The sequence below is a fragment of the Oryctolagus cuniculus genome, chromosome 1 (genome assembly GCF_051225735.1).
Source record: "Oryctolagus cuniculus isolate XC-2025 breed Fujian yellow rabbit chromosome 1, ASM5122573v1, whole genome shotgun sequence".
Taxonomy (NCBI): domain Eukaryota; kingdom Metazoa; phylum Chordata; class Mammalia; order Lagomorpha; family Leporidae; genus Oryctolagus; species Oryctolagus cuniculus.
The window spans coordinates 197,207,716-197,232,640 of record NC_142867.1 but is presented as its reverse complement, the minus strand read 5'-3'; the positions used below and the strand labels follow the sequence as shown (position 1 = coordinate 197,232,640).

The window sequence follows — 24,925 nt, the reverse complement described above, 5'->3', positions numbered from 1 at the left end:
ATGGAGTAATAGTAATAAGAAGAGTGTTTCTGGAATGGTAATGACTTAGTTTTTTTTTTTTTTTTTTTTTTTAGAGTTACAGCGAGGCATAGAGAGAGAGATCTTCCATCCAGTAGTTCACTCCCCAGATGGCCACAATAGCCGGAGCTATGCTGATCCGAAGCCAGGAGCCACAGTGTTGGCTTCTTAATATTGTTGATATGAGGTCCTAGAATGGTGTCTGCCACATAGTAAACTGTTAGCTGCCATTACTGCTCTCATTATTACTAGTTACTTCAGGGAATGATGTACATATAGAATTTTGAACCCATCCGTGCCAGTTTCAGAGTCCTTGCCCCACTAGCCTCATGGCTGGGTGAACAGCATTTCTCTGAGCATTCGTGATGTGGACTTGGTTCTTGAATATAAATTCTGTATCTTATTTTTAATGTTTGAACCCTTAGCCTGTTAAGTGCTTCTTATTTTGCAAGTTATATTCTGTTTTTGAAAAGAGGCATTCATTTTACTGTTCATGGAGTACACATTTATTTAACACAGTGGAGATATTTGGCCCAAATATGCCAACATTCTGATTTTAGAATATCTTCCAATCCCGACACTTCGATACCGTCTTGAATGAATTTACTGTGATTTTGGGATTTAGTGATCTGGCTAACATTTTATTAAATGACTGTTGAAGTCTTCCTTGTTCTCGGCATGGTATCAGCAAGTGTTCTGTAACTCCAGAATGACTAAATGTGCCTGCCCTTTTTCTTTAAGGATATGATAGCGTATGGCTTCTATGTAAGTTTTTCCCAAGAATGTTCTACTGTCTGCCTTAACGTTAAGATTCCTTTGACATATTTATGGTATTTGCTTATGTACGATTTAATAGAAATGGGTTTGGCTGTTCAACATTTTCAGTTCATTCTAAACTGAGATCACTTGAAAATGCAGCTGTCCCGCTGAAGTATCTTATCTTAGAGTCCTCCAAAAAACAGCAGTTAGGACTTTTTCTAAAAATATCTCTTCGACATAGAATGGTTGTAGTTTAATCAAGTTGGTTTATTCTGCTGGTTTACTTTCTTTATATTACAAATAATTTAGACCATTTTTGTGTAAAGAAGCTTTGTATAATATTTTGCCCCCTGAATCTGCTTAGCATGAAACTGGACCCAGGCACTTGGGCCCCTGCACCCGTGTGGAAGACCCGGAGGTACAGCTCTGGCCATTGTGGCCAATTGGGGAGTGAACCATAGGATGGAAGACCTCTCTCTCTCTGCCTCTCCTTTCTCTGTGTAACTCTGGCTTTCAAATAAGTAAATTAATTTAAAGAAAAGAAAAAAAAACTGGACTCTGGGGCTAGAGAGTAGGAAATCCAACCCCCCCCCCCTTTTTTTTAATTTTGAAAGAGTCAGAGAGAGAGAGAGAGAGAGAGAGAGAATCTTCCACCTTCCATTTGCTGGTTCACTCTCCAGATGTCTGTAATAGCCAGGGCTGGCCCAGGCTGAAGCCAGGAGCCTTGAGCTTCTTCTGGATCTCTCACTTGCGTGGCTGGGGCCCAAGCACTTGGGCCATCTTCTGCTTCTTTCCCCAGGCCATCAGCAGGGAGCTGGATTGCAAGTGGAGCAGCTGGGATTTGAACTGGTGCCCATGTGGAATGTTGGTGTCACAGCTGGTGGCTTAACCTGCTATACAATAGTGCCAGCCCCCCAGACCCAAACATTTTGATTTGTGGGTGTCTCAACTGTTAGGTCAAATGCCTATTCCTTTTTTTTCTTTTTTTTTTTTTTTCAGTAGCGATTAAAAATGTACAGGTATTTTTTTTTTTAAAACCTGTGTTAAACAGTCTTATGTCTTTAATATGCTTTGAATGAAATATGGTAAACATAGATTTTAATTTGGTTGTATAGCTTGAAGTAACCTGATGTTTCCTGAAGCTGAAGAACCTGAGCTATGTATGTTTTAGTTCTGGATTATTTTTAGAATCTCTTGCTCTTGTCTGTTTCTATTCTAAGAATTCTCTTGGAACCCGTTCCAGGGTAGTAGAATTCAAGAGGGTGATAGAAGGGATGAAACACAAGTGTAAACCGAATTCCTGTGTGGCAACTGGGTCTCGTTGCAAAGTGTTCCTGTTTACTACACTCAGCACTGGTTCCAGCAAAGAGGACAGGATTTTTCCAAATGACACTATGTTAGTTGTAGGTGCTGATTCTTTTATAGTCCAGTTTCCATGCCCTTGTCATTTTCACAATTCAGTGTTGGTAGCAATTACTAAGGCTGGTGTTTATTTTGGTAACTAATCTTCTTTTCTAGATTAATGAATTCACTGTCTTCAAAAGTTTTATATAAAAAATAACACCAGAAAGTGTTTGTTGAATCATATATCCTGTTGACTTCATGTATTTCTGAGCTGTATTTTTCAAGAGAGTTTCAGCTACTTTTCTTCACCGTGTTGTCCTACAAAAATCTTTTTTTTTTCCCCTGGGGTAGGTTTTGCATGACATCCTAAATATTAAATTTTTTTCATGAACAGGAAGTCAGCTATTCTGATGTTTTGGTGTTAGTATGAAGAGCCATAACTGACAGAAAACAGACTAAGTCTGAATTTTTTTTATAAGATTGATTATTTATTTGAAAGAGTTAAGAAGGGAGAGAGAGAGAGAGAGAGTGAGGTGAATGAGTGAGAGATCTTCTACCGCACAGTGCTGGCCTCTCCTCCTTATAGTTTTTTTTTTTTTTTAATGATTTTATTTATTTATTTTAAAGATTTATTTGGCAGAACTAGAGGGGGAGAGAGGGAAATCTTCCATTCTGTGGTCACCCCCAAATGGTCACAAGTGGTGGGCTTTATCTAGGCTGAAACCAGGAGCCTTGAACTCCTTCCAGGTGTACCACGGGGTAGCAGGGACCTAAGCACTTGAATCATCTGCTGCTGCTTTCCCCATTGTATTAGCAGGGAGCTGGATTGGAAGCAGAGCAGCTTAGATTCAACAGTTGCTCATATCCAATGCTGGTGTTGCAGGTGGCCCCTTAACTACCACTGTGCTGCAATACTGGCCTCGACTGTGTATTCTAATTTTTTCCCCTAGGGTATGTTCCTAGAATTCCTCTCATGTGTTTAATATCTATTCATTTTCATTGCTGTATAGTATTTCATGGTTGGGATATTTTGACCATAATGGTTGAGTTCTCTTGAACATAGTACACATGTCTTTTGGTACAGGTATTCTAGAGATATGTATGCCTGGCAGGGTACATACCAAGGAATGGAATTGGCAAGTCATAGGGTGTATACAATGAGACTGAAAAGTTCGTGCAAGGGGTCTGTGTTGTGGTCTAATGGATAAAGCTGCACGTGTGATGCAGGCATCCCATATGGGTGCTGGTTGGAGTCCTGGCTGCTCCACTTCTGATCCAGCTTCCTGCTAATGTGCCTGGGAAAGCAGCAGGTGACCCAAGTGCTTGCGTCCCTGGGATACCTCTTAGAAGCTCCTGACTTGGGTCTGGCCCAGCCCTGGCCATTAAGGCCATTTGGGGGATGAATCAACAGATGGGAGATCTCTCTCTCTGTCTCTCTATACTCCCACCTTGTAACTCTGCCTTTCAAATAAATTAAACAAATCTTTAAAAAATTTCATGAAAGAACAATTAAAAGAATGTATTTCTATTAGCAGTTTACTTATTTGAGAGACAGGGAGGCAGATAGAGAGCTGCCATCTGCTGGTTCAGCCCTCAGATGTCCACAGTGACTGGCAGCTGGGCCGAGGACAGAAGCCAGGAGCAGGGGACTTAGTCCATGTCTTTCACTTGAGTGGCAGGAGCCCAATTACTTGATCCATCAGTGCTATACCCCAGGATTTGTGGTAGCAAGAAGGTAGAGTTAGAAGGTGGAGCCAGAAATCAATTTCAGGTACCCCAGTGTAGGACATGGGCATTTTAATTCCCAGGCTATAAGACTCACTTCCCTCAAAATATTTTCTTTTGAGAGTGAATTTTGTTTGAAAGGCAGAGTAACAGAGAGAGGAAGAGACAAAGAGGGAGAGAATTTTTTTTTTCTTTTTTAAATTAACTTATTTGAAAGGCAAAGTTAGAGGGAGAGACAGATCTTCCGTCTGCTGGTTCACTCCCTAAATGGCCTTCATGGCCAGGACTGGACCAGGCTGTGGGCAGGTTGTGGGTATTTCAGGAGTGAACCAATGAATGGGATTATATATCTTTCTTTGTTTTTCTTTCTTCATTTTTTTTTAAAGATTGATTTATTTGCAATGCAGAGGCAAAGAGAGTGAGGTCTTCCATCTGCTGGTTCATTCCTCGAATGGCTGCAACGGTCAGAGCTGGGTGGATCAGAACCCAGGATCCAGGAACTTCTTCCAGGTCTCCCACGTGGGTGCAGAGGCCCAAGGATTTGGGCCATCCTCCATTACTTTCCCAGACGTATTAGCAGGGAGCTGGATAAGAGATGGAGCAGCTGGGTCTTGAACTGGCACCTATATGGGATGCCGGCGCTGCAGGCGGCAGCTTTACCTGTTAGGCCTTAGAGCTGGCCCTATATGTCTATCTCTCTCTCTGCCTTTCAAACAGATCTTAATAACAACAACACACCAAAAATAGGGAATGGTTGTTTGGCACAGAGGTTAACATGTATCCCATTTCAGAGTGCTTGGGTTTGAGTCCTGGCACTGCTTTCAAGTTCAGCTTGCTATTGTGTACCTTAGCAGGCAGCAGATGATGACTATAGGGCTTGGGTCTCTGCCACCCCTGTGGGAGACCCTGATTGAATTCTGGGCTGCCTGGTTCAGTCCTGGCTGTTGTGAGCATTTGGAGAGTGAACCTGTGGATGGAATATCTCTGTCTCGCTTTCAAATAGAATAAAAAATTTAAAAAGGGTTGGTTGCAAAAATGGATTCTTACTAACTTATTTTTCATACATCATACCATTCCAAGTTCCATTTTCATCCTGTCATATATTGTCCCCCTTTCCAGCTTTTCCTTTATTTTGATGTAAGTTTCATATTTCATAACATTTCACTGGAACTGGATTTTCTTTTTTCTATTTTCTGTCTCCTTTGTTTTGAAGTCTTTGGTTTTTGATGGCAACTTCCTGCATGTTCAAGTGTCTTGAATTATCCCTTGGAGGTACTTGTTAGTAGCTCAGCCAACTTGTTAGTAAGTTTATAGTTCTTTTTTGAAAATACTGGTTTCATCCCTCTGCTTTTTGCCTTGGTAGCAGAGGGAAAAAGTCTCTCTCTTTAAGAGGAGTTTAGGAAACTTAATATGCCTTTGGGCTTCCTAAGTGGGAGTGAATAGGATAAAGCTAAAAGGACATGATGGGTTAAAAGTTAGGGAAGCAAAGTGTGCCACTTTACCGGATATCTCATCCAAGGCATCATCATATGTGTGTATGTGTTTTAAGATTTAATTTATTTATTTTAAAGGTGGAGTTAGAGAGGGAGAGACAGAGACTTTCCATCCACTGGTTGACTCCCCAGTTCTGCAATGGCTGGTGCTGGGCCAGGCTGAAGCCAGGAGCTTCTTCGGTTTCTCCCATGTGGGTGTGGGGCCTCAAGTACTTGGGCCATTTTCTGCTGCTTTCGCAGTCATGTTAGCAGGGAGCTGAATGGAATGTGGAGCAGCCAGGAATTGAACTGGTACGTATGTGGGATGCCAGTGTTGCAGGCAGTGGCTTAATGCCACAGTGCTACACCATCATCTTGTGTTAGTACTAAATCGTAATTTCTATTTTAGTTTTTAATCTAGTAGGCTAAAAACTTTTAAGAATTTAATATGGATTGTTTCATGTATCATAGCACATGGTTAGGCCAGTTGATTCAAGAAAATGTACATTATAGAAAGTAAATTAGTTTCCCATCCACGTGGTTGTAGAAGGATGTACAGGTTGTCCAGTCATTATATTCACCCAACACACCAGAAGTTAATCATTAGCAATTGATTGGGTTTATATCAATACTAAAACTCAGTGTAAATTTATGGAAGGTCAGATGGTGAATTTTCCCTGTGTGAAAATTCCTTTGGCTGCAAAGCTGGTGACTGTTTTTAGGTGAGTAAAGAGCCCCTTAAAAAAGATAGTGTGTGGTTTTTATGATTTTGTTTCATGACCAAATTGTAGGTTTTTACATGATTAGAGCTTAAGCTTTGGGTGTGAGGGCTCTGCTGAATTCTTTTTTTTTTTTTTTTTTTATTAGGTAGAGTTATAGACAGAATGAGAGAGACAGAGAGGGGCCAATACTGTGGCGCAGTGGGTTAACACCCTGGCCTGAAGTGCTGGCATCCCATATGGGCACCGGTTCTAGTCCTGGCTGCTCTTCTTCTGATCCAGCTCTCTGCTATGGCCTGGGATAGCAGTAGAAGATGCCCAAGTCCTTGGGCCCCTGCACCCGCATGGGAGACATGGAAGAAGCTCATGGCTTCGGATCGGTGCAGCTCTGGCCATTGCGGCTGTCTGGGGAGTGAACCATCGGATGGAAGACCTTTCTCTCTCCCCCTCTCTCCCTCTCTCTCCCCCTCTCTCCCCCACTCTCCCTCTGCCTCTCCTCTCTCTGTAACTCTGACTTTGAAATAAATAAATCTAAAAAAAGAGAGAGAGAGAGAGAGAAAGGTCTTCCTTCTGTTGGTTCACTCCCCAGATGGCCGCTACGGCCGGTGCTGCACCCATCCAAAGCCAGGAGCCAGGTGCTTCTTCCTGGTCTCCCATGCAGGTGCAGGGGCCCAAGCACTTGGGCCATCCTCCACTGCCCTCCCGGGCCACAGCAGAGAGCTGGACTGGAAGAGGAGCAACTGTGCCTCAAACCCAGCGCCCATATGGGATTCCGGTGCTGCAGGTGGAGGATTAACCAAGTGAGCCATGGTGCTGGCCCCATGCTGAACTCTTATAGTTTATTTTGGTCTGAGAGTTTGTGGGCATTGAGAGAGTAGACTGAGGTTGTCCATGGATGGTGGCTTTGAGGAGAGAAATAGGAGATGCAAACCTCCTGAAATTTCAGGGAGAATTAGGTTTTATCAGATTGTCTGAACTTTAATGACCCAAAAGGTTCAGACTCTCCATGTTAGAATGAAACATCTTTAATGAAAACATTTGTTGGGGGCTGGTGGTGTAGTGTAGCGGGTAAATCCACTACCTGTTAAACTGGTATCCTCTATATGCATCAGTTCGAGTCTTGGCTGCTCCAGTTTCCATCCAGCTCTCTGCTAATGTGCCTGGGAAGACAACAGAAGAGAGCCCAAGTGTTTGGGCCCCTGCCATCCACATGGGAGACCCAGAAGAAACTCCTGGCTCCTTGGTCTGGTCCAGCCCCAGCCATTGTAGCCATTTAGGGAGTGAACCAGTAGGTGGAAGATCTGTCTCCTTATCTCTCCCTCCCTCTCTTTGTAACACTGCCTTTCAAATAAATAAAAGAAAAATAGAAAAAAAATTATTTATCTAAAAATGTCATTTTTACCATTAATTAGTTTATAAAAAAAAGGAATCAGGATTGATACTTTTTTTTTTTTTAAATTCTGGAGGGTTTTTTTTTTTTTCCTTTCTTTTTCACCCTCTCTCCCACCTTCCCTTCCTTCCTTTTTTCTTTTGCAGAGTGACAGGCTAAGTGAGAGACAGGGATCTTCCACCCGGTGGTTCATTCCCCAGTTACCTGCAGTAGCCGGGGTCAGGCCAGGCCGGTGCCAGGAATTTCTTCTGGGTTTCCCATGTGGAAACCCAGATACTTCGGGCGCATTAGAAGCAAGCTGAATCAGAAGCCAGGGTTGATATGGATGCACACATCCCAGATGGCGGGTAAACCTGGTGTGCCACAACACCCACTCCTGGAGAGCATCTTTCAGGGAGAGAAATGTTTTCAAGTACTTATTGAGCTTAAAGCCTACAGGAAAGGCCTCAATATTGGAGGCACATTGGAGCAGCCCCTCACCAGCTGACATCAAATGTTGCAGTCCACTCCTTTTTTCTCAGGAGAGAAAACACTCTTTTGTTTCAGTCAATATATGAATATTTTAAATGAACACACACTGTATTCGCTTTTGGAAGAACAAAGTTGGACAAATTTTTGGGCTCAGCGTGCCTCATCCTTGCAAAATTCAACTTTGATGTTCTTTGTTTTCAAGCCACTGCTTCTTGTGAGTACTGTTTGTTGGTTCTTTTCCTCATTTACCACAGCGTATTCACTGGATCAAAACCTTGTTGACAGTTTTCATCAGCGACTTGCTGGTTGTAGAGTTGCTATGAACATTTCATTTAACCAGTAATATAAAATTCTTAAACATTTAAGGTCTTTCGTGCTATTTGTGGTGTGCATTTCAACATTGTTTTGTTTATTTATTTGAAAGGCAATGATACAGAGAAGGAGTAAGAGAGAGATGCATGTGAGTTGCATGTGGTGCAGGTGATTGACTTCCCAAATGTTCACAATGACTGGGCTTGTCAGCTGCTAGGAGACAATTCAACCAAAATCTTCTGCATGGGTGGCAGGAACCCAATTGCTTGAATCATTACCACTGCCTCCCAGAGTCTGCATTCATAACACGCTGGAGTCGAGCTAGAGCTGGATTTCAAACCCAGGTACTCTGATATAGGACTTGGGGATCTTAATTGTTAGGTGAAAGGTAGAGATACAGAGATATCCACCAATCCCTAGTTCATGCCCCAAATGCCTGTAACATCTAATGCTGGGTTTGGTGAAAGCCAGGAGCCCGGAACTCTATTGGGGCCTCCCATGTGGGTGGCAAGGATCCAAGTATTTGGGCCATCACTTGCTTACCCCCACCCCCACCCCCCGGGTGTACGTTAGTAAAAAGCTGGAATCAGCAGCAGAGTCATAACTTGAACCTAGGCACTCTGATATAGGATGCAGGCATCTCAAGTGGCTTTGTGACTGTTGAGCTACATGTCTGCCTGCCTCTTTGATTCTTTTTGAGGAACCATTATTCTGTTTTCCGTGACAGCTGCACCACTTTACATTCTCTCAGTTGTGCACAGGGTCCCAATTTGCCACATTCTTTCCAACATACTTTCTTTTTTTATTTATTTTTTTATTTATTTTTTTATTTTTTAATTTTTTTTGACAGGCAGAGTGGACAGTGAGAGAGAGAGACAGAGAGAAAGGTCTTCCTTTGCCGTTGGTTCACCCTCCAATGGCCGCCGCGGCCGGCGCGCTGCGGCCGGCGCACCGCGCTGATCCGATGGCAGGAGCCAGGAGCCAGGTGCTTTTCCTGGTCTCCCATGGGGTGCAGGGCCCAAGCACCTGGGCCATCCTCCACTGCACTCCCTGGCAATAGCAGAGGGCTGGCCTGGAAGAGGGGCAACCGGGACAGAATCCGGCGCCCCGACCGGGACTAGAACCCGGTGTGCCGGCGCCGCAAGGCGGAGGATTAGCCTAGTGAGCCGCGGCGCCGGCTCATACTTTCTTTTTTTAAAAGATTATTTTATTTGTTTGTAAGGCAGAATTAGACAGAGAGGGCTTCAGTCTGCTGGTTCACTCCCCAAATGGCCATAACTGCTGGGGCTGGGCTAGACTGAAGTCAGGAGTTTCGTCTGGATCTCCCATGTGGGTGTAGGGGTCCAAGGATTTGAGCCATCTTTTACTGTTTTCCCAGGCACATTAGCAGGGACCTGGGTTGGAAATGGAGCAGTTTGGACTTGAACTGGCACCCATATGGGATGTCGGTGCCTCAGGTGAAGGCTTAACCTATGACGCCACAGCACTGGCCCCTATAGTCATGTTTTGATACTATATTATGTTTAGTTATTTGCTTGGTACTTAGCAGCTATTCAATAGCTATTTGCTAAATAAATGAAGGAAAAGTATACCCACAATTGGTTTTGACTTGCTGAAAGATTTATCTATTTTTTCCCAGAAACCTTTTATTTAAGGTCTGCAAACTTCATGCATTTCATAAATACAAATTTAGAAACATAGTGATTATTCCTACCCTCCTTCCTCCTCCCTCTCCTATTCACATTCTTATTTTTTCACTATGATCTATTTTCAATTAATTTTATACACATAAGATTAACTCTATACTAAGTAAAGAGTTCAATAAATAGTATGGAAAAAATATTGCTCCTCAACAGACAAGGGCTGTTCAAAGTTATAGCATCTCAAAATGTCAATTTCACTTCTATAGGTTGTCTTTTAGGTGCTCTATTAGTTACCACAGATCAGGGAGAACATGGTATTTGTCCTTTTAAGACAGGCTTATTTCACTAAATATAATGTTTTCTAGTTGTATCCATTTCGTTGCAAACGTCAGGATTTCATTTTTTTTCCTTTACCACTGTTTAGTGTTCATTGGTGTACATATCCTATAATTTCTTTATCCAGTCATCAGTTGATGGACATGTGGATTGATTCCATGTCTTAGCTATTGTGAATTGAGCTGCAATAAACATGGAGGTGCAGGTAACTCTTTCATATGCTGATTTCATTTCCCTTGGGTAAATTTCCAGGAGTGGGATGGCTGGATTGTATGATAGGTCTATATTGAGATTTCTGAGGTATCTCTGTACTGTCTTCTGCAGTGGCTGTACCAGTTTACATTCCCACTAACAGATGATTAGGGCACCTATTTCCCACATCCTCACATTTGTTGTTGATTTCTGTGTGAAAGCCATTCTAAGGGGGGTGAGGTGAAACCTCATTGTGGTTTTTGATTTGCGTTTCCCTGATGGCTAGTGATCCTGAGCATTTTTTTCATGTGTCTGTTGGCCATTTGGATTTCCTCTTTTGAAAAACATCTGTTTAAGTCCTTTATTCATTTCTTAACTGGGTTATTTGTTTTGTTGCTGTTGAGTTTCTTGACTTATTTATATATTCTGGTTATTATTCCTTTATCAGTTGCATAGCTTACAAATAATTCTCCCATTCTGTTGGTTGCATATTCACTATGCTGAGTGTTTCTTTTGCAGTACAGAAGCTTCTCAATTTGATGTAATCCCATTTGTCAGTTTTTGGCTTTGGTTGCCTGTGCCTCTGGGATCTTTTCCAAGAACTCTTTGCCTATGCCAATGTCTTGCAGGGTTTCACCAGTATTTTCTAATAATTTGATGGTATCTGGTCGTAGATTTTTTTTTTAAATATTTGTCTTTTTTCTTGTTTTTTATTTTTTATTATTTATTTTTATTTATTTATTTATTTTTTGACAGGCAGAGTGGACAGTGAGAGAGAGAGACAGAGAGAAAGGTCTTCCTTTGCCGTTGGTTCACCCTCCAATGGCCGCCGCGGCCAGTGCGCTGCGGCCGGTGCACCGCGCTGATCCGATGGCAGGAGCCAGGAGCCAGGTGCTTTTCCTGGTCTCCCATGGGGTGCAGGGCCCAAGCACCTGGACCATCCTCCAGTGCACTCCCTGGCCACAGCAGAGAGCTGGCCTGGAAGAGGGGCAACCGGGACAGAATCCGGCGCCCCGACCGGGACTAGAACCCGGTGTGCCGGCGCCGTTAGGCGGAGGATTAGCCTAGTGAGCCGTGGCGCCGGTTGGTCGTAGATTTAAGTATTTGATCCATTTTGAGTGTATTTTTGTGGGAGGTGTATGGTAAGGATATTGCTTCATACTTCTGCAATTGGAGATCCAGTTTTCTCAGCACCATTTATTGAAGAGACTGTCCTTGCTCCAGGGATTGATTTTAGCTCCTTTGTCAAAGAAGAGTTGGTTGTAGTTGGGTTGATTTCTAGAGTTTCTGTTCTGTTCCATTGGTCTATCCATCTGTTCACGTGCCTGTACCATGTGTTGATGATAACTGCCCTTGTAGTATGTTTTGAAATCTGATATTGTGATGCCTCTGGTTTTGTTTTTGTTGTATAAGATTGCTTTAGCTATTCAGAGTCTCCTGTGTTTCCAGATGATTTTCAGAATCATTTTTTTCTGAGAATGTCCTTGGTACTTTGATATCACATTGGATCTGTAAATTGTTTTCAGTAGTATGGACATTCTGATGATATTGTTTTTCCAATCCATGAACATGGAAGATTTTTCCATTTTTTTGGTATCTTTTATTTCTTTCTTTAATGTTTTGTAATTCTCCTTGTAGAGATAGAGATTTTTGATATCTTGGTTATTTTTTTTTATTTTATTTTTTTTTTTTATTTATTTATTTTTTTTTTTTATTTTTTGACAGGCAGAGTGGACAGTGAGAGAGAGAGACAGAGAGAAAGGTCTTCCTTTGCCGTTGGTTCACCCTCCAATGGCCGCCGCGGCCGGCGTGCTGCGGCCAGCGCACCGCGCTGATCCGATGGCAGGAGCCAGGAGCCAGGTGCTTTTCCTGGTCTCCCATGGGGTGCAGGGCCCAAGCACCTGGGCCATCCTCCACTGCACTCCCGGGCCACAGCAGAGGGCTGGCCTGGAAGAGGGGCAACCGGGACAGAATCCGGCGCCCCGACCGGGACTAGAACCCGGTGTGCCGGCGCCGCTAGGCGGAGGATTAGCCTAGTGAGCCGCGGCGCCGGCCGATATCTTGGTTAAATTTATTCCAAGGTATTTGATTTTTTTTGTTTGTTTATGCAGCTATTGTGAATGGGATTGATTTTTTTTTTTTTTTTTTTTTTTACAGGCAGAGTGGATAGTGAGAGAGAGAGACAGAGAGAAAGGTCTTCCTTTTGCTGTTGGTTCACCCTCCAATGGCCGCCACGGCTGGCGGGCTGCGGCTGGCGCACCACGCTGATCCGAAGGCAGGAGCCAGGTGCTTCTCCTGGTCTCCCATGGGGTGCAGGACCCAAGCACTTGGGCCATCCTCCACTGCACTCCCTGGCCACAGCAGAGAGCTGGCCTGGAAGAGGGGCAAGCGGGACAGAATCCGGCACCCCGACCAGGACTAGAACCTGGTGTGCTGGCGCCGCAAGGCGGAGGATTAGCTTATTGAGCTGCGGCGCCGGCAGGATTGATCTTAGAAGTTCCTTCTCAGCTGTGGTATTGTCTATGTATACAAAGGCTGTTTTTTGTGCGTTGATTTTATATCCTGCCACTTCACCAAAGTTTTTTGAGTTCTAATAGCCTCTTAGTGGAGTCTTTTGGGTCCCCTATGTATAGAATCATGTCATCTGCAAAAAGGGATAATTTGGCTTCCTCCTTTTGTGTCCCTTTGATTTCTTTTTCTTGCCTAATGGCTCTGGTTAATAATTCCAGGACTATGGTGAATGGTGATAGTGAGAATGGGCATCTTCTGGTTTCGGATCTTTGTGGGAATGGGAAAATACATTATTTATAGTGTTGTTTGCTTTTAGGCTTAACTTGTTTATGTTTATCACAGTTTGAGTTGGGTTATTGGCTGGACAGTCTTGCTGGATACTTTGTTTCCTTCAAGTTCAAATAATAGCTGCATGTAGGAAGAGGCAGATAAAAGAATGTATAGTAGTAACTATAAATTGTGATGCAGTGATTTGTGGTTAAATTCATTGGTACTTGAGGTTTTTGTTTAGATTTGCTAAGATAATAAACCATGTACATTTAGATTGTATTAATAAAATTAGTTTAAAGGCACCCACTGAAATGTAAATTTTTTAAAATTAAATATTTATTTTATTTGGAAGTGAAGCATCTGCTGTTTGACTTTTCAAATGGCCACACCAGCTGGGGACTCCCCCATGGGTGCTAGGGCACAGGGACTTGGGTGGGCCATTTCCCAATACTTTCCCAGGTACATTAGCCAGGGAGCTGGATTGGAAATGGAGCAGCTGGTCTCCAAACTGGTGCCTATATGGGATGCAGTTAACCCACTACATCATAATGTTGCCCAAAATCTAAAAATTTTTTAAGTGATTTTTAAAAAAAGATTAATTATTTATTTGAAAGGCAGAGTTATAGAGTAGCAGAGGCAGAGAGAGAGAAGGGTCTTCCATCCGCTGGTTCATTCTCCAGGTGGCCGCAATGGCTGGAAATGGGCCAATCAGGAGCCAGGAGCTTCTGGGTTTCCCATGTGGGGGCAGGGGCCCAAGCACTTGGGCCATCTTCTGCTTTCCCAGGCCATAGCAGAGAACTGAATCAGAAGTAGAGCAGCTGGGACTTGAACCCACACCCATATGGGATGCTGGCACTGTAGGCTGTGGCTTTACCTGCTATGTCACCACACCGGCCCCCAAAATCTAAAATCTTAAAAGGAGTTTTTCTTACAAACTTGTATTCCAAAGATCTTTTATCTCATGTGTCTACAATTCCCCTGAGTTATGTGCTTGCCTTTTACTTTGATTTGGAAGTTTTGTTTACTGTGCCTGTTTCCTTACAGATTTTCTATTTTGTACATACGTTATTTTGTATATACTGTATATGATGACTTCAGTGAGCAGTGACCGTTGCCGAGGTGCTCGGGAAAAATCCCAGATTTCAACAACACAGGCAACACAACCACAGAAGCAAGTGGTACAGGTGAGTTTTTGTGGAACTCTTTGACTTGTGTAGACTTAGGGAACTTAATGTTTTCTTTTGTAGGAAACCTCAGGATTGTGGACCTTGTGTTTACAATATAGATAGTAAATAAAAGAAAAGAGGTAATATTATTTCAGGTTGGATGTTCTATGATACTTATTTGATCTTGAAATTAGTCCAGCCACCAACTAGCATCTTGGCTATCTCCTTTACCATTAATTTTGGTGTGCTTCTAGAATGTAATATGAAAACCCAATTATATGTAGAAGTAATACTCTAACATAATGAAATACCCAAGTTTCAGATGTTTCAAGTAGCCTCTTCTTGCAAGCTCAGAAGAGTTCCTCAGTCTTAGAATGGATTTTAATTGTTGAGGCGTTTCATAATGCTTTTAATGTTAAATATGACCTACTTCTCAGTTTATCTAAGTTATTATTTTAAATGAGGGGAGACAATTCAAGTGAAGTGCTGATCATTAATCCTGGTACTAACTTACATATGTGTTATTTACTGCGTTCGTAAACAAGCCACCTTTCACGGATAGTATGCAAGAAAGTAAATAAACTTGGGGCTGACACTGTGGCATAGTGGTTAAGCCGCCTCCTGCAGTGTGGTTTGAGCTCAGCTACTCCACTTCCAATCCATCTCCCTGCTAATGCACCTGGGAAAGCAGTGGCCCGTCTTGGGACCCTGCATCCACAATTCAGAGAACCTGGAAGAAGCTCCTGGTTCCTGGCTTCAGATCTGCTCAGCTCCGGCCATTGTGGCCATTTGGGGAGTGAACCAGTGGATATCTTCCATCCAGTGGTTCACTCCCCAGATGACTCCAATGGCCAAGGCTGGGCCAAGCTAAAGCCTGGAGCCAAGAGTACCGTCAATGTCTCCCATGTGGGTAGCAGGGGCCCAAACTCTTGGACCAACTTCTGCTTTCCCAGGTGCATTAACAGGGAGTTGAATGGGAAGCAGAGTAGCCGGGACTTGAACTGGTGTTCTTTTTTTTTTTTTTTTTTTAAATATTTTATTTATTTATTTAAGGGATAGAGTTACAGACAGTGAGAGGGAGAGACAGAAAGGTCTTCCTTCCGTTGGTTCACTCCTCAAATACCTGCAATGGCTGGAGCTGCACCGATCCTAAGCCGGGAGCCAGGTGCTTCTTCCTGGTCTCCCATGCAGGTGCAGGAGCCCAAGCATTTGGGCCATCTTCTACTGCTTTCCCAGGCCACAGCAGAGAGCTGGATTGGAAGAGAAGCAGCCGGGACTAGAACCAGCGCCACAGGTGGATGATTAACCTACTGTGCCACGGCGCAGTAGGTTATGGGATGCCAGCAGGCAGCATCTTAATCTGATGCACCACTGCATCAGCCCCCAGGAGAGTATTTTCTTTTCTTTTTTTTTTTTTTTTTTTTTTTTTGGACAGGCAGAGTGGACAGTGAGAGAGGCAGACAGAGAGAAAGGTCTTCCATTGCCATTGGTTCACCCTCCAATGGCCACCACAGCCGGCGCACTGCGGCCGTTGCACCGCGCTGATCCGATGGCAGGAGCCAGATACTTATCCTGGTCTCCCATGCGGGTGCAGGGCCCAAGGACTTGGGCCATCCTCCACTGCCTTCCCTGGCCGCAGCAGAGAGCTGGCCTGGAAAAGGGGCAACCGGGACAGAATCCGGCGCCCCGACCAGGACTAGAACCCGGTGTGCCGGCGCCGCAAGGCGGAGGATTAGCCTAGTGAGCCGTGGTGCCGGCCCAGGGGAGTATTTTCTAAGTGAGTAACTTTACATTGGGAAGGGCTTTATTCAGTGAAATTTTCTGTTTGTCGAGTTTTAAAATTCCAGTATTAGAGGAGTTTGAAGATAACCTGTCCAAGTTGTATAATGAAAGACATCTCTTTTGCATCTAAAACCTGGGTTTGTGTCCTAAGTTTGCCATTTTACTAATTAGATGAGTTATTTAAATCTCTCTGAACTTCAGTTTTTGGAAAACATTGTTTTTGAAATTTATTCAAAAGTTTGAAGAGCACCACAAATAATTAACTGAATACCTTTCTTCCACAATCTCCAGATAGAAAATTATTGAACATTATATGGAAACCTACTGAACATTAGAGAAAAGAGCTTAGTACACTAATAATGGTTATCTTTGACAGGTATGAGGATGTTTTATCAAAAGGTTCTCCATTATATTTTGCAAGTATTCTAGGTGGCAGATCCAAAAAAAACCCATTTGGCTCCATCAGAATAGCTGTCAACACACTTTTTATTTTGAAAGCAGCTTAACTTATTATAAGCCATGTGAATGGATGTGAGATCCAGAGGATGAGAGTAAAACACTGGTTTTCTTGGCAAGAGTTTCAATTTGAGAGTTGTCCTAGTGGATGTCTCTGATGTTTTCCATAGGGGAGGGTGCGCTAACATTGCTTAACCTAGAATTACCAGTTGATCCTGCTTTTTCCTTTTTTCCCCCAAGCTGTACAGACCTCTTGACACTTCCTAGAGCTCAGCCTGGTAACTTTCCTATTATACTATTAAGTTATGTTTGGTGCTTTGTATATTGAATATTAAATTGTATATCAAGTGAATTTTCTTCTTGACCTGAGTAGGCTTTTTACAAAGGTACAAAGTATTTAAAGTTGTGATTGAAAACTTTAATTTCATTGATATGCTAGCGTTGCTAGTGTTGAATACTGTGCTAGTTAAATGGTTGTTAATGTTATCAGTTGTGCTTTGAGAAGTTGTCTTTTAGGATAAAGCAGAGAAATGCATAGACAATTTTAGTAATAACACTTGAGCTAAAAATCTTAAGTCTTTAAAATAAACAAGTAATCTGTATTTACCTTACATATGATAATGAATGAGATATAGAAATATATAGAAACACAGAAGCCCCAGGCCATACCCCACAACAAATATTATCATTGATAACTATTCTGCCCTTAGAAAATTGGTTGTGGTTATGTTGACTCATCAAGCACTTTTTTGTTAAATTTTTGAAAAATATTTTTTAATGATTTTATTACTTATTTTTTAAGACTTGTTTATTTATTTGAAAGGCAGAGTTAGAGAGGGAGAGAGATTTTTCATTCTTCTGGTTTGCTCTCCAGATGGCTGCAATGGCCAGGGCTTAGCCAGGCCAAATCTAGGAGCTTCATCTCAGTCTCCCACAGGAGTGGCAGGGGCCCAAGTATTCAAGTTATCCTCTGCTGCTTTTCCAAGGCTGTCAGTGGGGAGCTGGATGGGAAGTGGAGCAGCTGTGGCATTAACCACTGCCCATATGGGATGCCTGCATTGCAGGCAGCAGCTTCACTCACTATGGTACAATACCTCTTCCTTATTTGTTTATTTGAAAAGCAGAGAGAGAGGGTCTTCCATCTGCTGGGTCAGTCCCTGATGGGCTGCAATATTTGAGGATGGGCCAGGCCCAAGCTAGGAGCCAGGAATTCCATCTGGGTCTCCCATGTAGGTGGTCGGGACCCAAGCATTTGGGCTGTCTTTCACTGCTTTCCCAGGTGTATTTGCAGGGAGCTGGATTGGAAATGGAGCAGCTGGGATTTGAACCTGCACCCAAATGAGATGTCAGCATTGCTGGTGGCAGCTTAACCTTCTTAGCTACAGCGCTGGGCTCCATATTCAAGAGAGAAAGAGAAAGAGCTAGATTTTCTATCTTCTTCCTTCTTCCACAAATGCCCACAACATCCAGAGATGGGCTATCCTGAAGGCAGGCGCCCAGAATTTCATCCATGTTCTCCATGTGGGTTGTAGGTTCCTAAGCACTTGAGCCTGCTGTCTTCCAGGATACATCAGCAGGAAGTTGGTTCAGAAACAGGGTAGCTGGAACTCCAACAAGAACTTCAATATGGTTATCTCAAGCTATGGCTTAACTTTCTGCAGCACAAAGCCCATCCCCTAACTCATTTGTTTTTGAGCTAATAAACTGGTTGTCCTCCATCCTCAATGGTGAATAATTAGCATTTTAAAAAATGTCATTATACGGGCTAGCATTGTGGTTCAGCATGTTAAAGCCACTGCTTGTGACCCTGGCATCCCATGTGAGTGCTGGTTAGTGTGCCAGTTGCTCCACTTTTTCTTTTTTTTTTTTTTTTTTTTTTTTTTGACAGGCAGAGTGGACAGTGAGACAGAGAGACAGAGAGAAAGGTCTTCCTTTGCCGTTGGTTCACCCTCCAATGGCCGCCGCGGCCGGCGCGCTGCGGCCGGCGCACCGCGCTGATCCAATGGCAGGAGCCAGGAGCCAGGTGCTTTTCCTGGTCTCCCATGGGGTGCAGGACCCAAGCACTTGGGCCATCCTCCACTGCACTCCCTGGCCACAGCAGAGGGCTGGCCTGGAAGAGGGGCAACCGGGACAGAATCCGGCGCCCCGACCAGGACTAGAACCCGGTGTGCCGGCGCCGCTAGGCGGAGGATTAGCCTAGTGAGCCGCAGCGCCGGCCAGTTGCTCCACTTCTATCCATCCCTGTTAATGTGCCTGAGAGAGCAGCAGAGGATGGCCTGAGTGCTTGGGCCCTTACAACCCATGTGGGAGACCTGGATAGAGTTCCAGGCCCCTATTTTTGGCTTGGCCCAATCCTGGTTATTGTGGTCATTTGGGGTGTAACCCAGCGGATGGAAGATATCCCTCCCTCCCTCCCTCTCTGTAATTCTGCCTTTCCAGTAAGTAAATAGAAATCTTTTTTAAAACTTTCATTGTAGAGGTTGTTGTGGTGTAGTGAGTAAAGCTACCACTTGTGATGCAGGCATCCCATATGGACACTGGTTTGAGTCCCAGCTACTGCACTTCTCATCCAGCTCCCTACTAATGTCCCTGGGAAAGCAGCAGAAGATGGCCCAAGAGTTTGCACCCTTGCTCTCACCTGGGGACCTGGAAGAAGCTCCTGGCCATTGTGGCCATTTGGAGAGTGAACCAGCAGGTGGAAGATTCTCTCTCTCTCTCTCTGTGCCTGTCAAATAAAGAAATCTTAAAAAGTAGTTGTATAGTAATGTATTTAAACATTTGATAGGCTTCCTTTATTTCTACTTGTTTGCCCTTTTGGATTTCAGTACTCATCTTTGGTGAGTTCAGATCTCTTTAAGTTGGTTCTTTTTTTTTTTTTTTTTTTTTGACAGGCAGAGTGGACAGTGAGAGAGAGAGACAGAGAGAAAGGTCTTCCATTGCCGTTGGTTCACCCTCCAATGGCTGCCGCGGCCGGCGTGCTGCAGCCGGTGCACCGTGTTGATCAGATTGCAGGAGCCAGGTACTTCTCCTGGTCTCCCATGGGGTGCAGGACCCAAGCACTTGGGCCATCCTCCACTGCACTCCCTGGCCACAGCAGAGAGCTGGCCTGGAAGAGGGGCAACCGGGACAGAATCCGGCGCCCCGACCGGGACTAGAACCCGGTGTGCCGGCGCCGCAAGGCGGAGGATTAGCTTAGTGAGCCGTGGCGCTGGCTTAAGTTGGTTCTTAAATGCCTTTGGCCTTGGTCCTGGTAATCAGTAATAGTGTCTGCACAAACTGATATGACAGCATACTGCAAACTAAGGATGTATGTCTTCTGCTTTGACCATGGAATCAGCTATTGCTGTAAGGAGCCTTGGTTTCTTTTACAAAGAAATTATATTTAATGACTTTAATCTGATTGGTGGGGGTGTTCATTATTACTGTGGTTTTGTTATAAAAGCTTATTTTCATTTTTAATTGAAAGAGAGTGAGAGAGCACTTCCATTTGCTGATTCAATTGCTTAAACTTGGTCTAGGCCAGAAGGAACCCAGGAGTCTGGATTTTAATCTGGATCTGTTATGGGTGACCTGGACCCAAGTACTTCAGCCATCATCAGCTGCCTCCCACACTATACATTAGTAGGAAGCTTGATCAGAAGTATAGTTACTGGAACCAGGCATGTTGACGTGTGATGCAAACATCCCAAGTGGTACCTTGACTGCTCCTCTAAACCTTTGGTCCTGAATTTTTTATTAAAAAAAAAAAAATTTTTTTTAAGGTTAATTACCTCAGATTTTAATAGTTAATGCCTGCATCTCAAATGGGCACCGGTTTATGTCCTGGCTGCTCTACTGGCAACCTGCTAATGATCTGGGAAAAGCAGAGGAAGATGGCCTAAGGCCTTAGGCCCCTGCTACCCACTTTTGAGGCTTGGAAGAAGCTGCTGGCTTTGGTCTGGCCTAGCCCCAGCAACATTTTGTGGCCATCTGGGGAATGAACCAGCAGATGAAAGATCGATCTCTCTCCCCTTCTCTCTCTGTAACTCTGACTTTCAAATTAATAAATAAATCTTTAAAAAAAAATCAACCCCCCTTATGCACATAGGAATAACAGTACTTCTATAGTTTGTTCCTCCTATTACCCCAATGTCTCCTGTCCAGCATTGTTTTATTTATATGAATAGTTCTAGACTTGGAGAAATGGGGGTGGCTTCTTTTACCTTCTGGACCCTCCATAGATGCTAATTTGTTTTTATAAATATTCCTGGTCAGCAACATCAGGATTCAACACTCTAAATTTTTAAATGCTTTACTGGAGCAACAAAATGTGTCTCCATATCTGTAACATACCTGTAACAATTTTATGGATTTAGAACTTGTGACTATTCTTGAAGTCAGTAGAGACAGCAAATATCTAATCAAGTATTTTCTGTATCCTTTTTTCAAGGATATTGATTTATTCAGTTTGACCCACTTTTGTAGGAGGAAGATCAGACTAAGGGCTTTATTCTTTTTTTTTTTTTTTTAAGGACTTTATTCTTTACCATTACCAGTCACAATTAAAGCAAGAAGCATCTTCTGTGTGGACCAGATAAATGCTTGCATTCCTTTTACCAAACAGAGATCTCATACAAAACTTTTTTTTTTTTTAAGTTATGCAAGTTTCATACATTTCATATTTACAGATTTAGGAACAACCATGTTTGTTTTTTGTAGTTTGCTTCCATATAATGTTTCATCACTATTCTGGGAACCATCGTCAGCTGTCACTCCTAGCATTAAACAGCTAATGTTTTGTTGTCTGTAGTAAATTAATTACTTTGCTAAGGTTTAATAATTTGTCTTTTGCTTTCTTCTGTCAAAGTATGTGAACTTTTCTGTATGGTAGTCTTAATATATGACTATAAGGTGACCTCAATTAATGGCCTTAATAACATATTATACTTGATAGAGATGACCTTCCGTTGAAAAAGCGATTAGTGTGGCAGCCAGAGTCAACCCAGGTGTCAGGTTGGTGCAGCTGCTTCTAGCAACAGCCTTTCATGGCACCTGAATTTGTTCTGTCTTGAAGAGATTCTCTACTGTCTTCCTTTTTAATATTTGCACATATTGCTTATGTACTTCTTATGTATTGTACTTTCTCCAATTTTTAAAAAATTTTTTAAAGGTTTATTTATTTATTTGAAAGAGTTACACAGAGAGAGAAGGAGAGGCAGAGAGAGAGAGAGAGAGAGGTCTTCCATCCGCTGGTTCACTCCCCAGTTGGCCACAATGGCTGGAGCTGTGCGGATCCAAAGTCAAGAGACTGGAACTTCTTCCAGGTCTCCCACGTGGGTGCAGGATCCCAAGGAACTGGGCCATCTTCTGCTTTCCCAGGCCGTAGCAGAGAGCTTGATGAGAAGCGGAGCAGCCAAGACTCGAACCGGTGCCCATATGGGATGCCGGCACTGCAGGCTGTGGCTTTAGCCACTATGCCACAGCTCTGCCCCCACATTCATTTATTTTTAAAATTTTTATTTATTTGAGGGAAGGGGGAAGAGATACAAACTGAGAAGGGATAGCACTCTCAGATCTGCTGGTTCACTTTCCATGCCCTGCAGCCTTGGCCAGGGCCCAAGCTAGGATTCATGCACACTCCCACAGGGCTGGCAGGAACCCAGCTGCTGCCTCCCAGGGTCTGAACTGGGCGGAAGTTGCAGTCAGTGGTTGGAACTGGTAATCTCAGGCACTGTCATGTGGGGTGTGGGCTTCTTAACTGGTATCTTATTTACTAGGCTTACTGCCCACTCTAAATATTGGCGAGTTTGAAGAAATATATTATTGTATAAAATATTTCCTTTGTATTTTTAAATGATAAAAATATTTTATTGTCTAAAATATTCTTCAGTTTGGGACTATCTGGTTCCTCATGATTAGATTCAGACTATGGCTCTCCAGTGGAATACCACATAATGATACTGGGTATTTCCTAGAGAGCCACCCCTGGAGTCATGTTGATTTGTTGCTCGTTGATGCTGTTGATTTTTAGCTGTTAGTCCAGATTTTGTCCGTTTTCTCTATTTTTTGTTACTGTGTTTCTTTTAACAACTAACAGTCTGTCTCTGGGGAGACTCTTTGAAACTAGATGCAATTAGCCAGTTTCTCCTTGGGTGAGGGTTGTGGCATAGAGGGTAAACTGTCACTTGGGATATCCTCATCCCATATCAGAGTACAGGCTTCAGTCCTGGCTACTCTGCTTCCATTCCAGCTCCTGCTAGTGAACCTGGAAAGCAGCAGCAGATGACTCAAGTGTTTGAGTCTGTGCCACTCACTGGCTGGCTCAGCCCCACCTGTTGTGGCCATTTGGGGTGTGAATCAGCAGATAGAAGATCTCTTTGTCTCTCCCTCTCTTTCATTCTACTTTTTTTTTTTTTTTTTTTTTTTTTGACAGGCAGAGTGGACAGTGAGAGAGAGAGACAGAGAGAAAGGTCTTCCTTTGCCGTTGGTTCACCCTCCAATGGGTGCCGCGGCCGGCGCGCTGCGGCCGGCGCACCGCGCTGATCCGATGGCAGGAGCCAGGAGCCAGGTGCTTTTCCTGGTCTCCCATGGGGTGCAGGGCCCAAGCACCTGGGCCATCCTCCACTGCACTCCCTGGCCACAGCAGAGGGCTGGCCTGGAAGAGGGGCAACCGGGACAGAATCCGGCGCCCCGACTGGGACTAGAACCCGGTGTGCCGGCGCCGCAAGGTGGAGGATTAGCCTAGTGAGCCGTGGTGCCGGCCTCATTCTACTTTTAAAATAAAAAATAAATCTTAAAAAAAAAAGCTGCTTCTTATCAAACATTCCTCCTTAGAACTCATATTCCTTTTTTGTCTTACACAATGTTCATTATGTTGGTTATAAAATAGGAATGTTTTAACTCTACTGCTCTCCCTGTTGTGTCTTTATCTTACCGTATTTTATTCATCCTGTATTTTTGTAAGTTTACTATTACTACTGATTTCAGAAATTAAAGAGAACATTCTGATTAAAATGACTTTTTCTAATTGAGAATACCCATTTTCAAGAAGGTTTGGAGAAAGTAGGCTTTTACTGCTGGATCAGTGTACGTGTTTCTGTAGAGTGTTTTTGAGCATAGTGTCCATTTTTTAAGCTTGAGACTGCAGGAGTGGAAGGTATTGGTACTAGTGCTACTTTCATTCAGAAAAGGTTTTTGTTACTCCAAACCCAAATTCTACCATGGCAATGCCGGATATCCGGAGCTCATCTTCCCTGTTGGGTTTCCCTTTTATCTCATCCAGGCATGATGCTGTTGGTCCTCTGGACTGCAGTACTGGGTCGTGGAAATGATGGCCTGATGTGCAGGTTGGAACAAGGAGAGTTAGACTCTTAATTTATACTGGGAAGGATTGAGGTGAAACTGTCAGTGGGTGTGGCCACAGTTTCTGACAATCATCTTTCTGAGTCCCTTAGCAGCACGGTAGCAGGAAAATTGGGGTCACAGCTGGCATAGATAGGAATGATGGGATTGACTATTTTTTTTTTTTTTTTTTTTTTTTTTTTGACAGGCAGAGTGGACAGTGAGAGAGAGAGACAGAAAGAAAGGTCTTCCTTTGCCGTTGGTTCACCCTCCAATGGCCGCCGCGGCCGGCGCGCTGCGGCCAGCGCACCGCGCTGATCCGATGGCAGGAGCCAGGAGCCAGGTGCTTTTCCTGGTCTCCCATGGGGTGCAGGGCCCAAGCACCTGGGCCATCCTCCACTGCCTTCCCGGGCCACAGCAGAGGGCTGGCCTGGAAGAGGGGCAACCGGGACAGAATCCGGCGCCCCGACCGGGACTAGAACCTGGTGTGCCGGCGCCGCTAGGCGGAGGATTAGCCTAGTGAGCCGCGGCGCCGGCCCGGGATTGACTATTAGATTGGCCGAAATAGGCCCAAACAGCTGGAGGTTGTGCAATCACCCACCCACATGGTCTGTGAGGGCCTTGTGCAAAGTGTTGTATAATGGGAAAAAAGCGACCTCCTCCGCACCTTAGTCCTCATTCAAAATGAATATGTATATATTAAAAAGCTGAATAGAGGCTGGCGCTGCGGCTCAATAGGCTAATCCTCCACCTGCGGCGCCGGCATGCCAGGTTCCAGTCCCACTTGGGGTGCCAGATTCTGTCCTTGTCGCTCCTCTTCCAGTCCAGCTCTCTGCTGTGGCCTGGGAGTGCAGTGGAGGATGGCCCAAGTGCTTGGGCCCTGCACCCCATGGGAGACCAGGAGAAGCACCTGGCACCTGGCTCCTGACTTCGGATCAGCACGGTGCCCCGGACGCAGCATGCCGGCTGCAGCGGCCATTGTGGGGTGAAGCAACGGCAAAGGAAGACCTTTCTCTCTCTCTCTCTCACTGTCCACTCT

General features: G+C 44.0%; 1 protein-coding gene across 22 annotated transcripts in view; it reads left to right on the top strand.

Annotated features, from left to right (window-relative positions):
* Window positions 1-24,925, top strand: part of UBAP2 (ubiquitin associated protein 2) — a 112,891-nt gene that overhangs the window by 17,309 nt on the left and 70,657 nt on the right. For 16 of the 22 annotated variants that reach the window (XM_089299843.1, XM_089299839.1, XM_070053388.2 and 13 more), the window contains exon 2: window positions 14,207-14,346. The exons of 5 other annotated variants lie outside the window; for them this stretch is intronic. In XM_089299843.1, coding sequence (XP_089155969.1) covers window positions 14,248-14,346 — 99 coding nt within the window. In that variant the 5' untranslated portion in view covers window positions 14,207-14,247. Of the gene's footprint in view, window positions 1-14,206; window positions 14,347-16,806; window positions 16,845-24,925 lie in introns of all 22 variants that reach the window. One more of the 22 variants, XM_089299828.1, reaches the window with a different exon arrangement.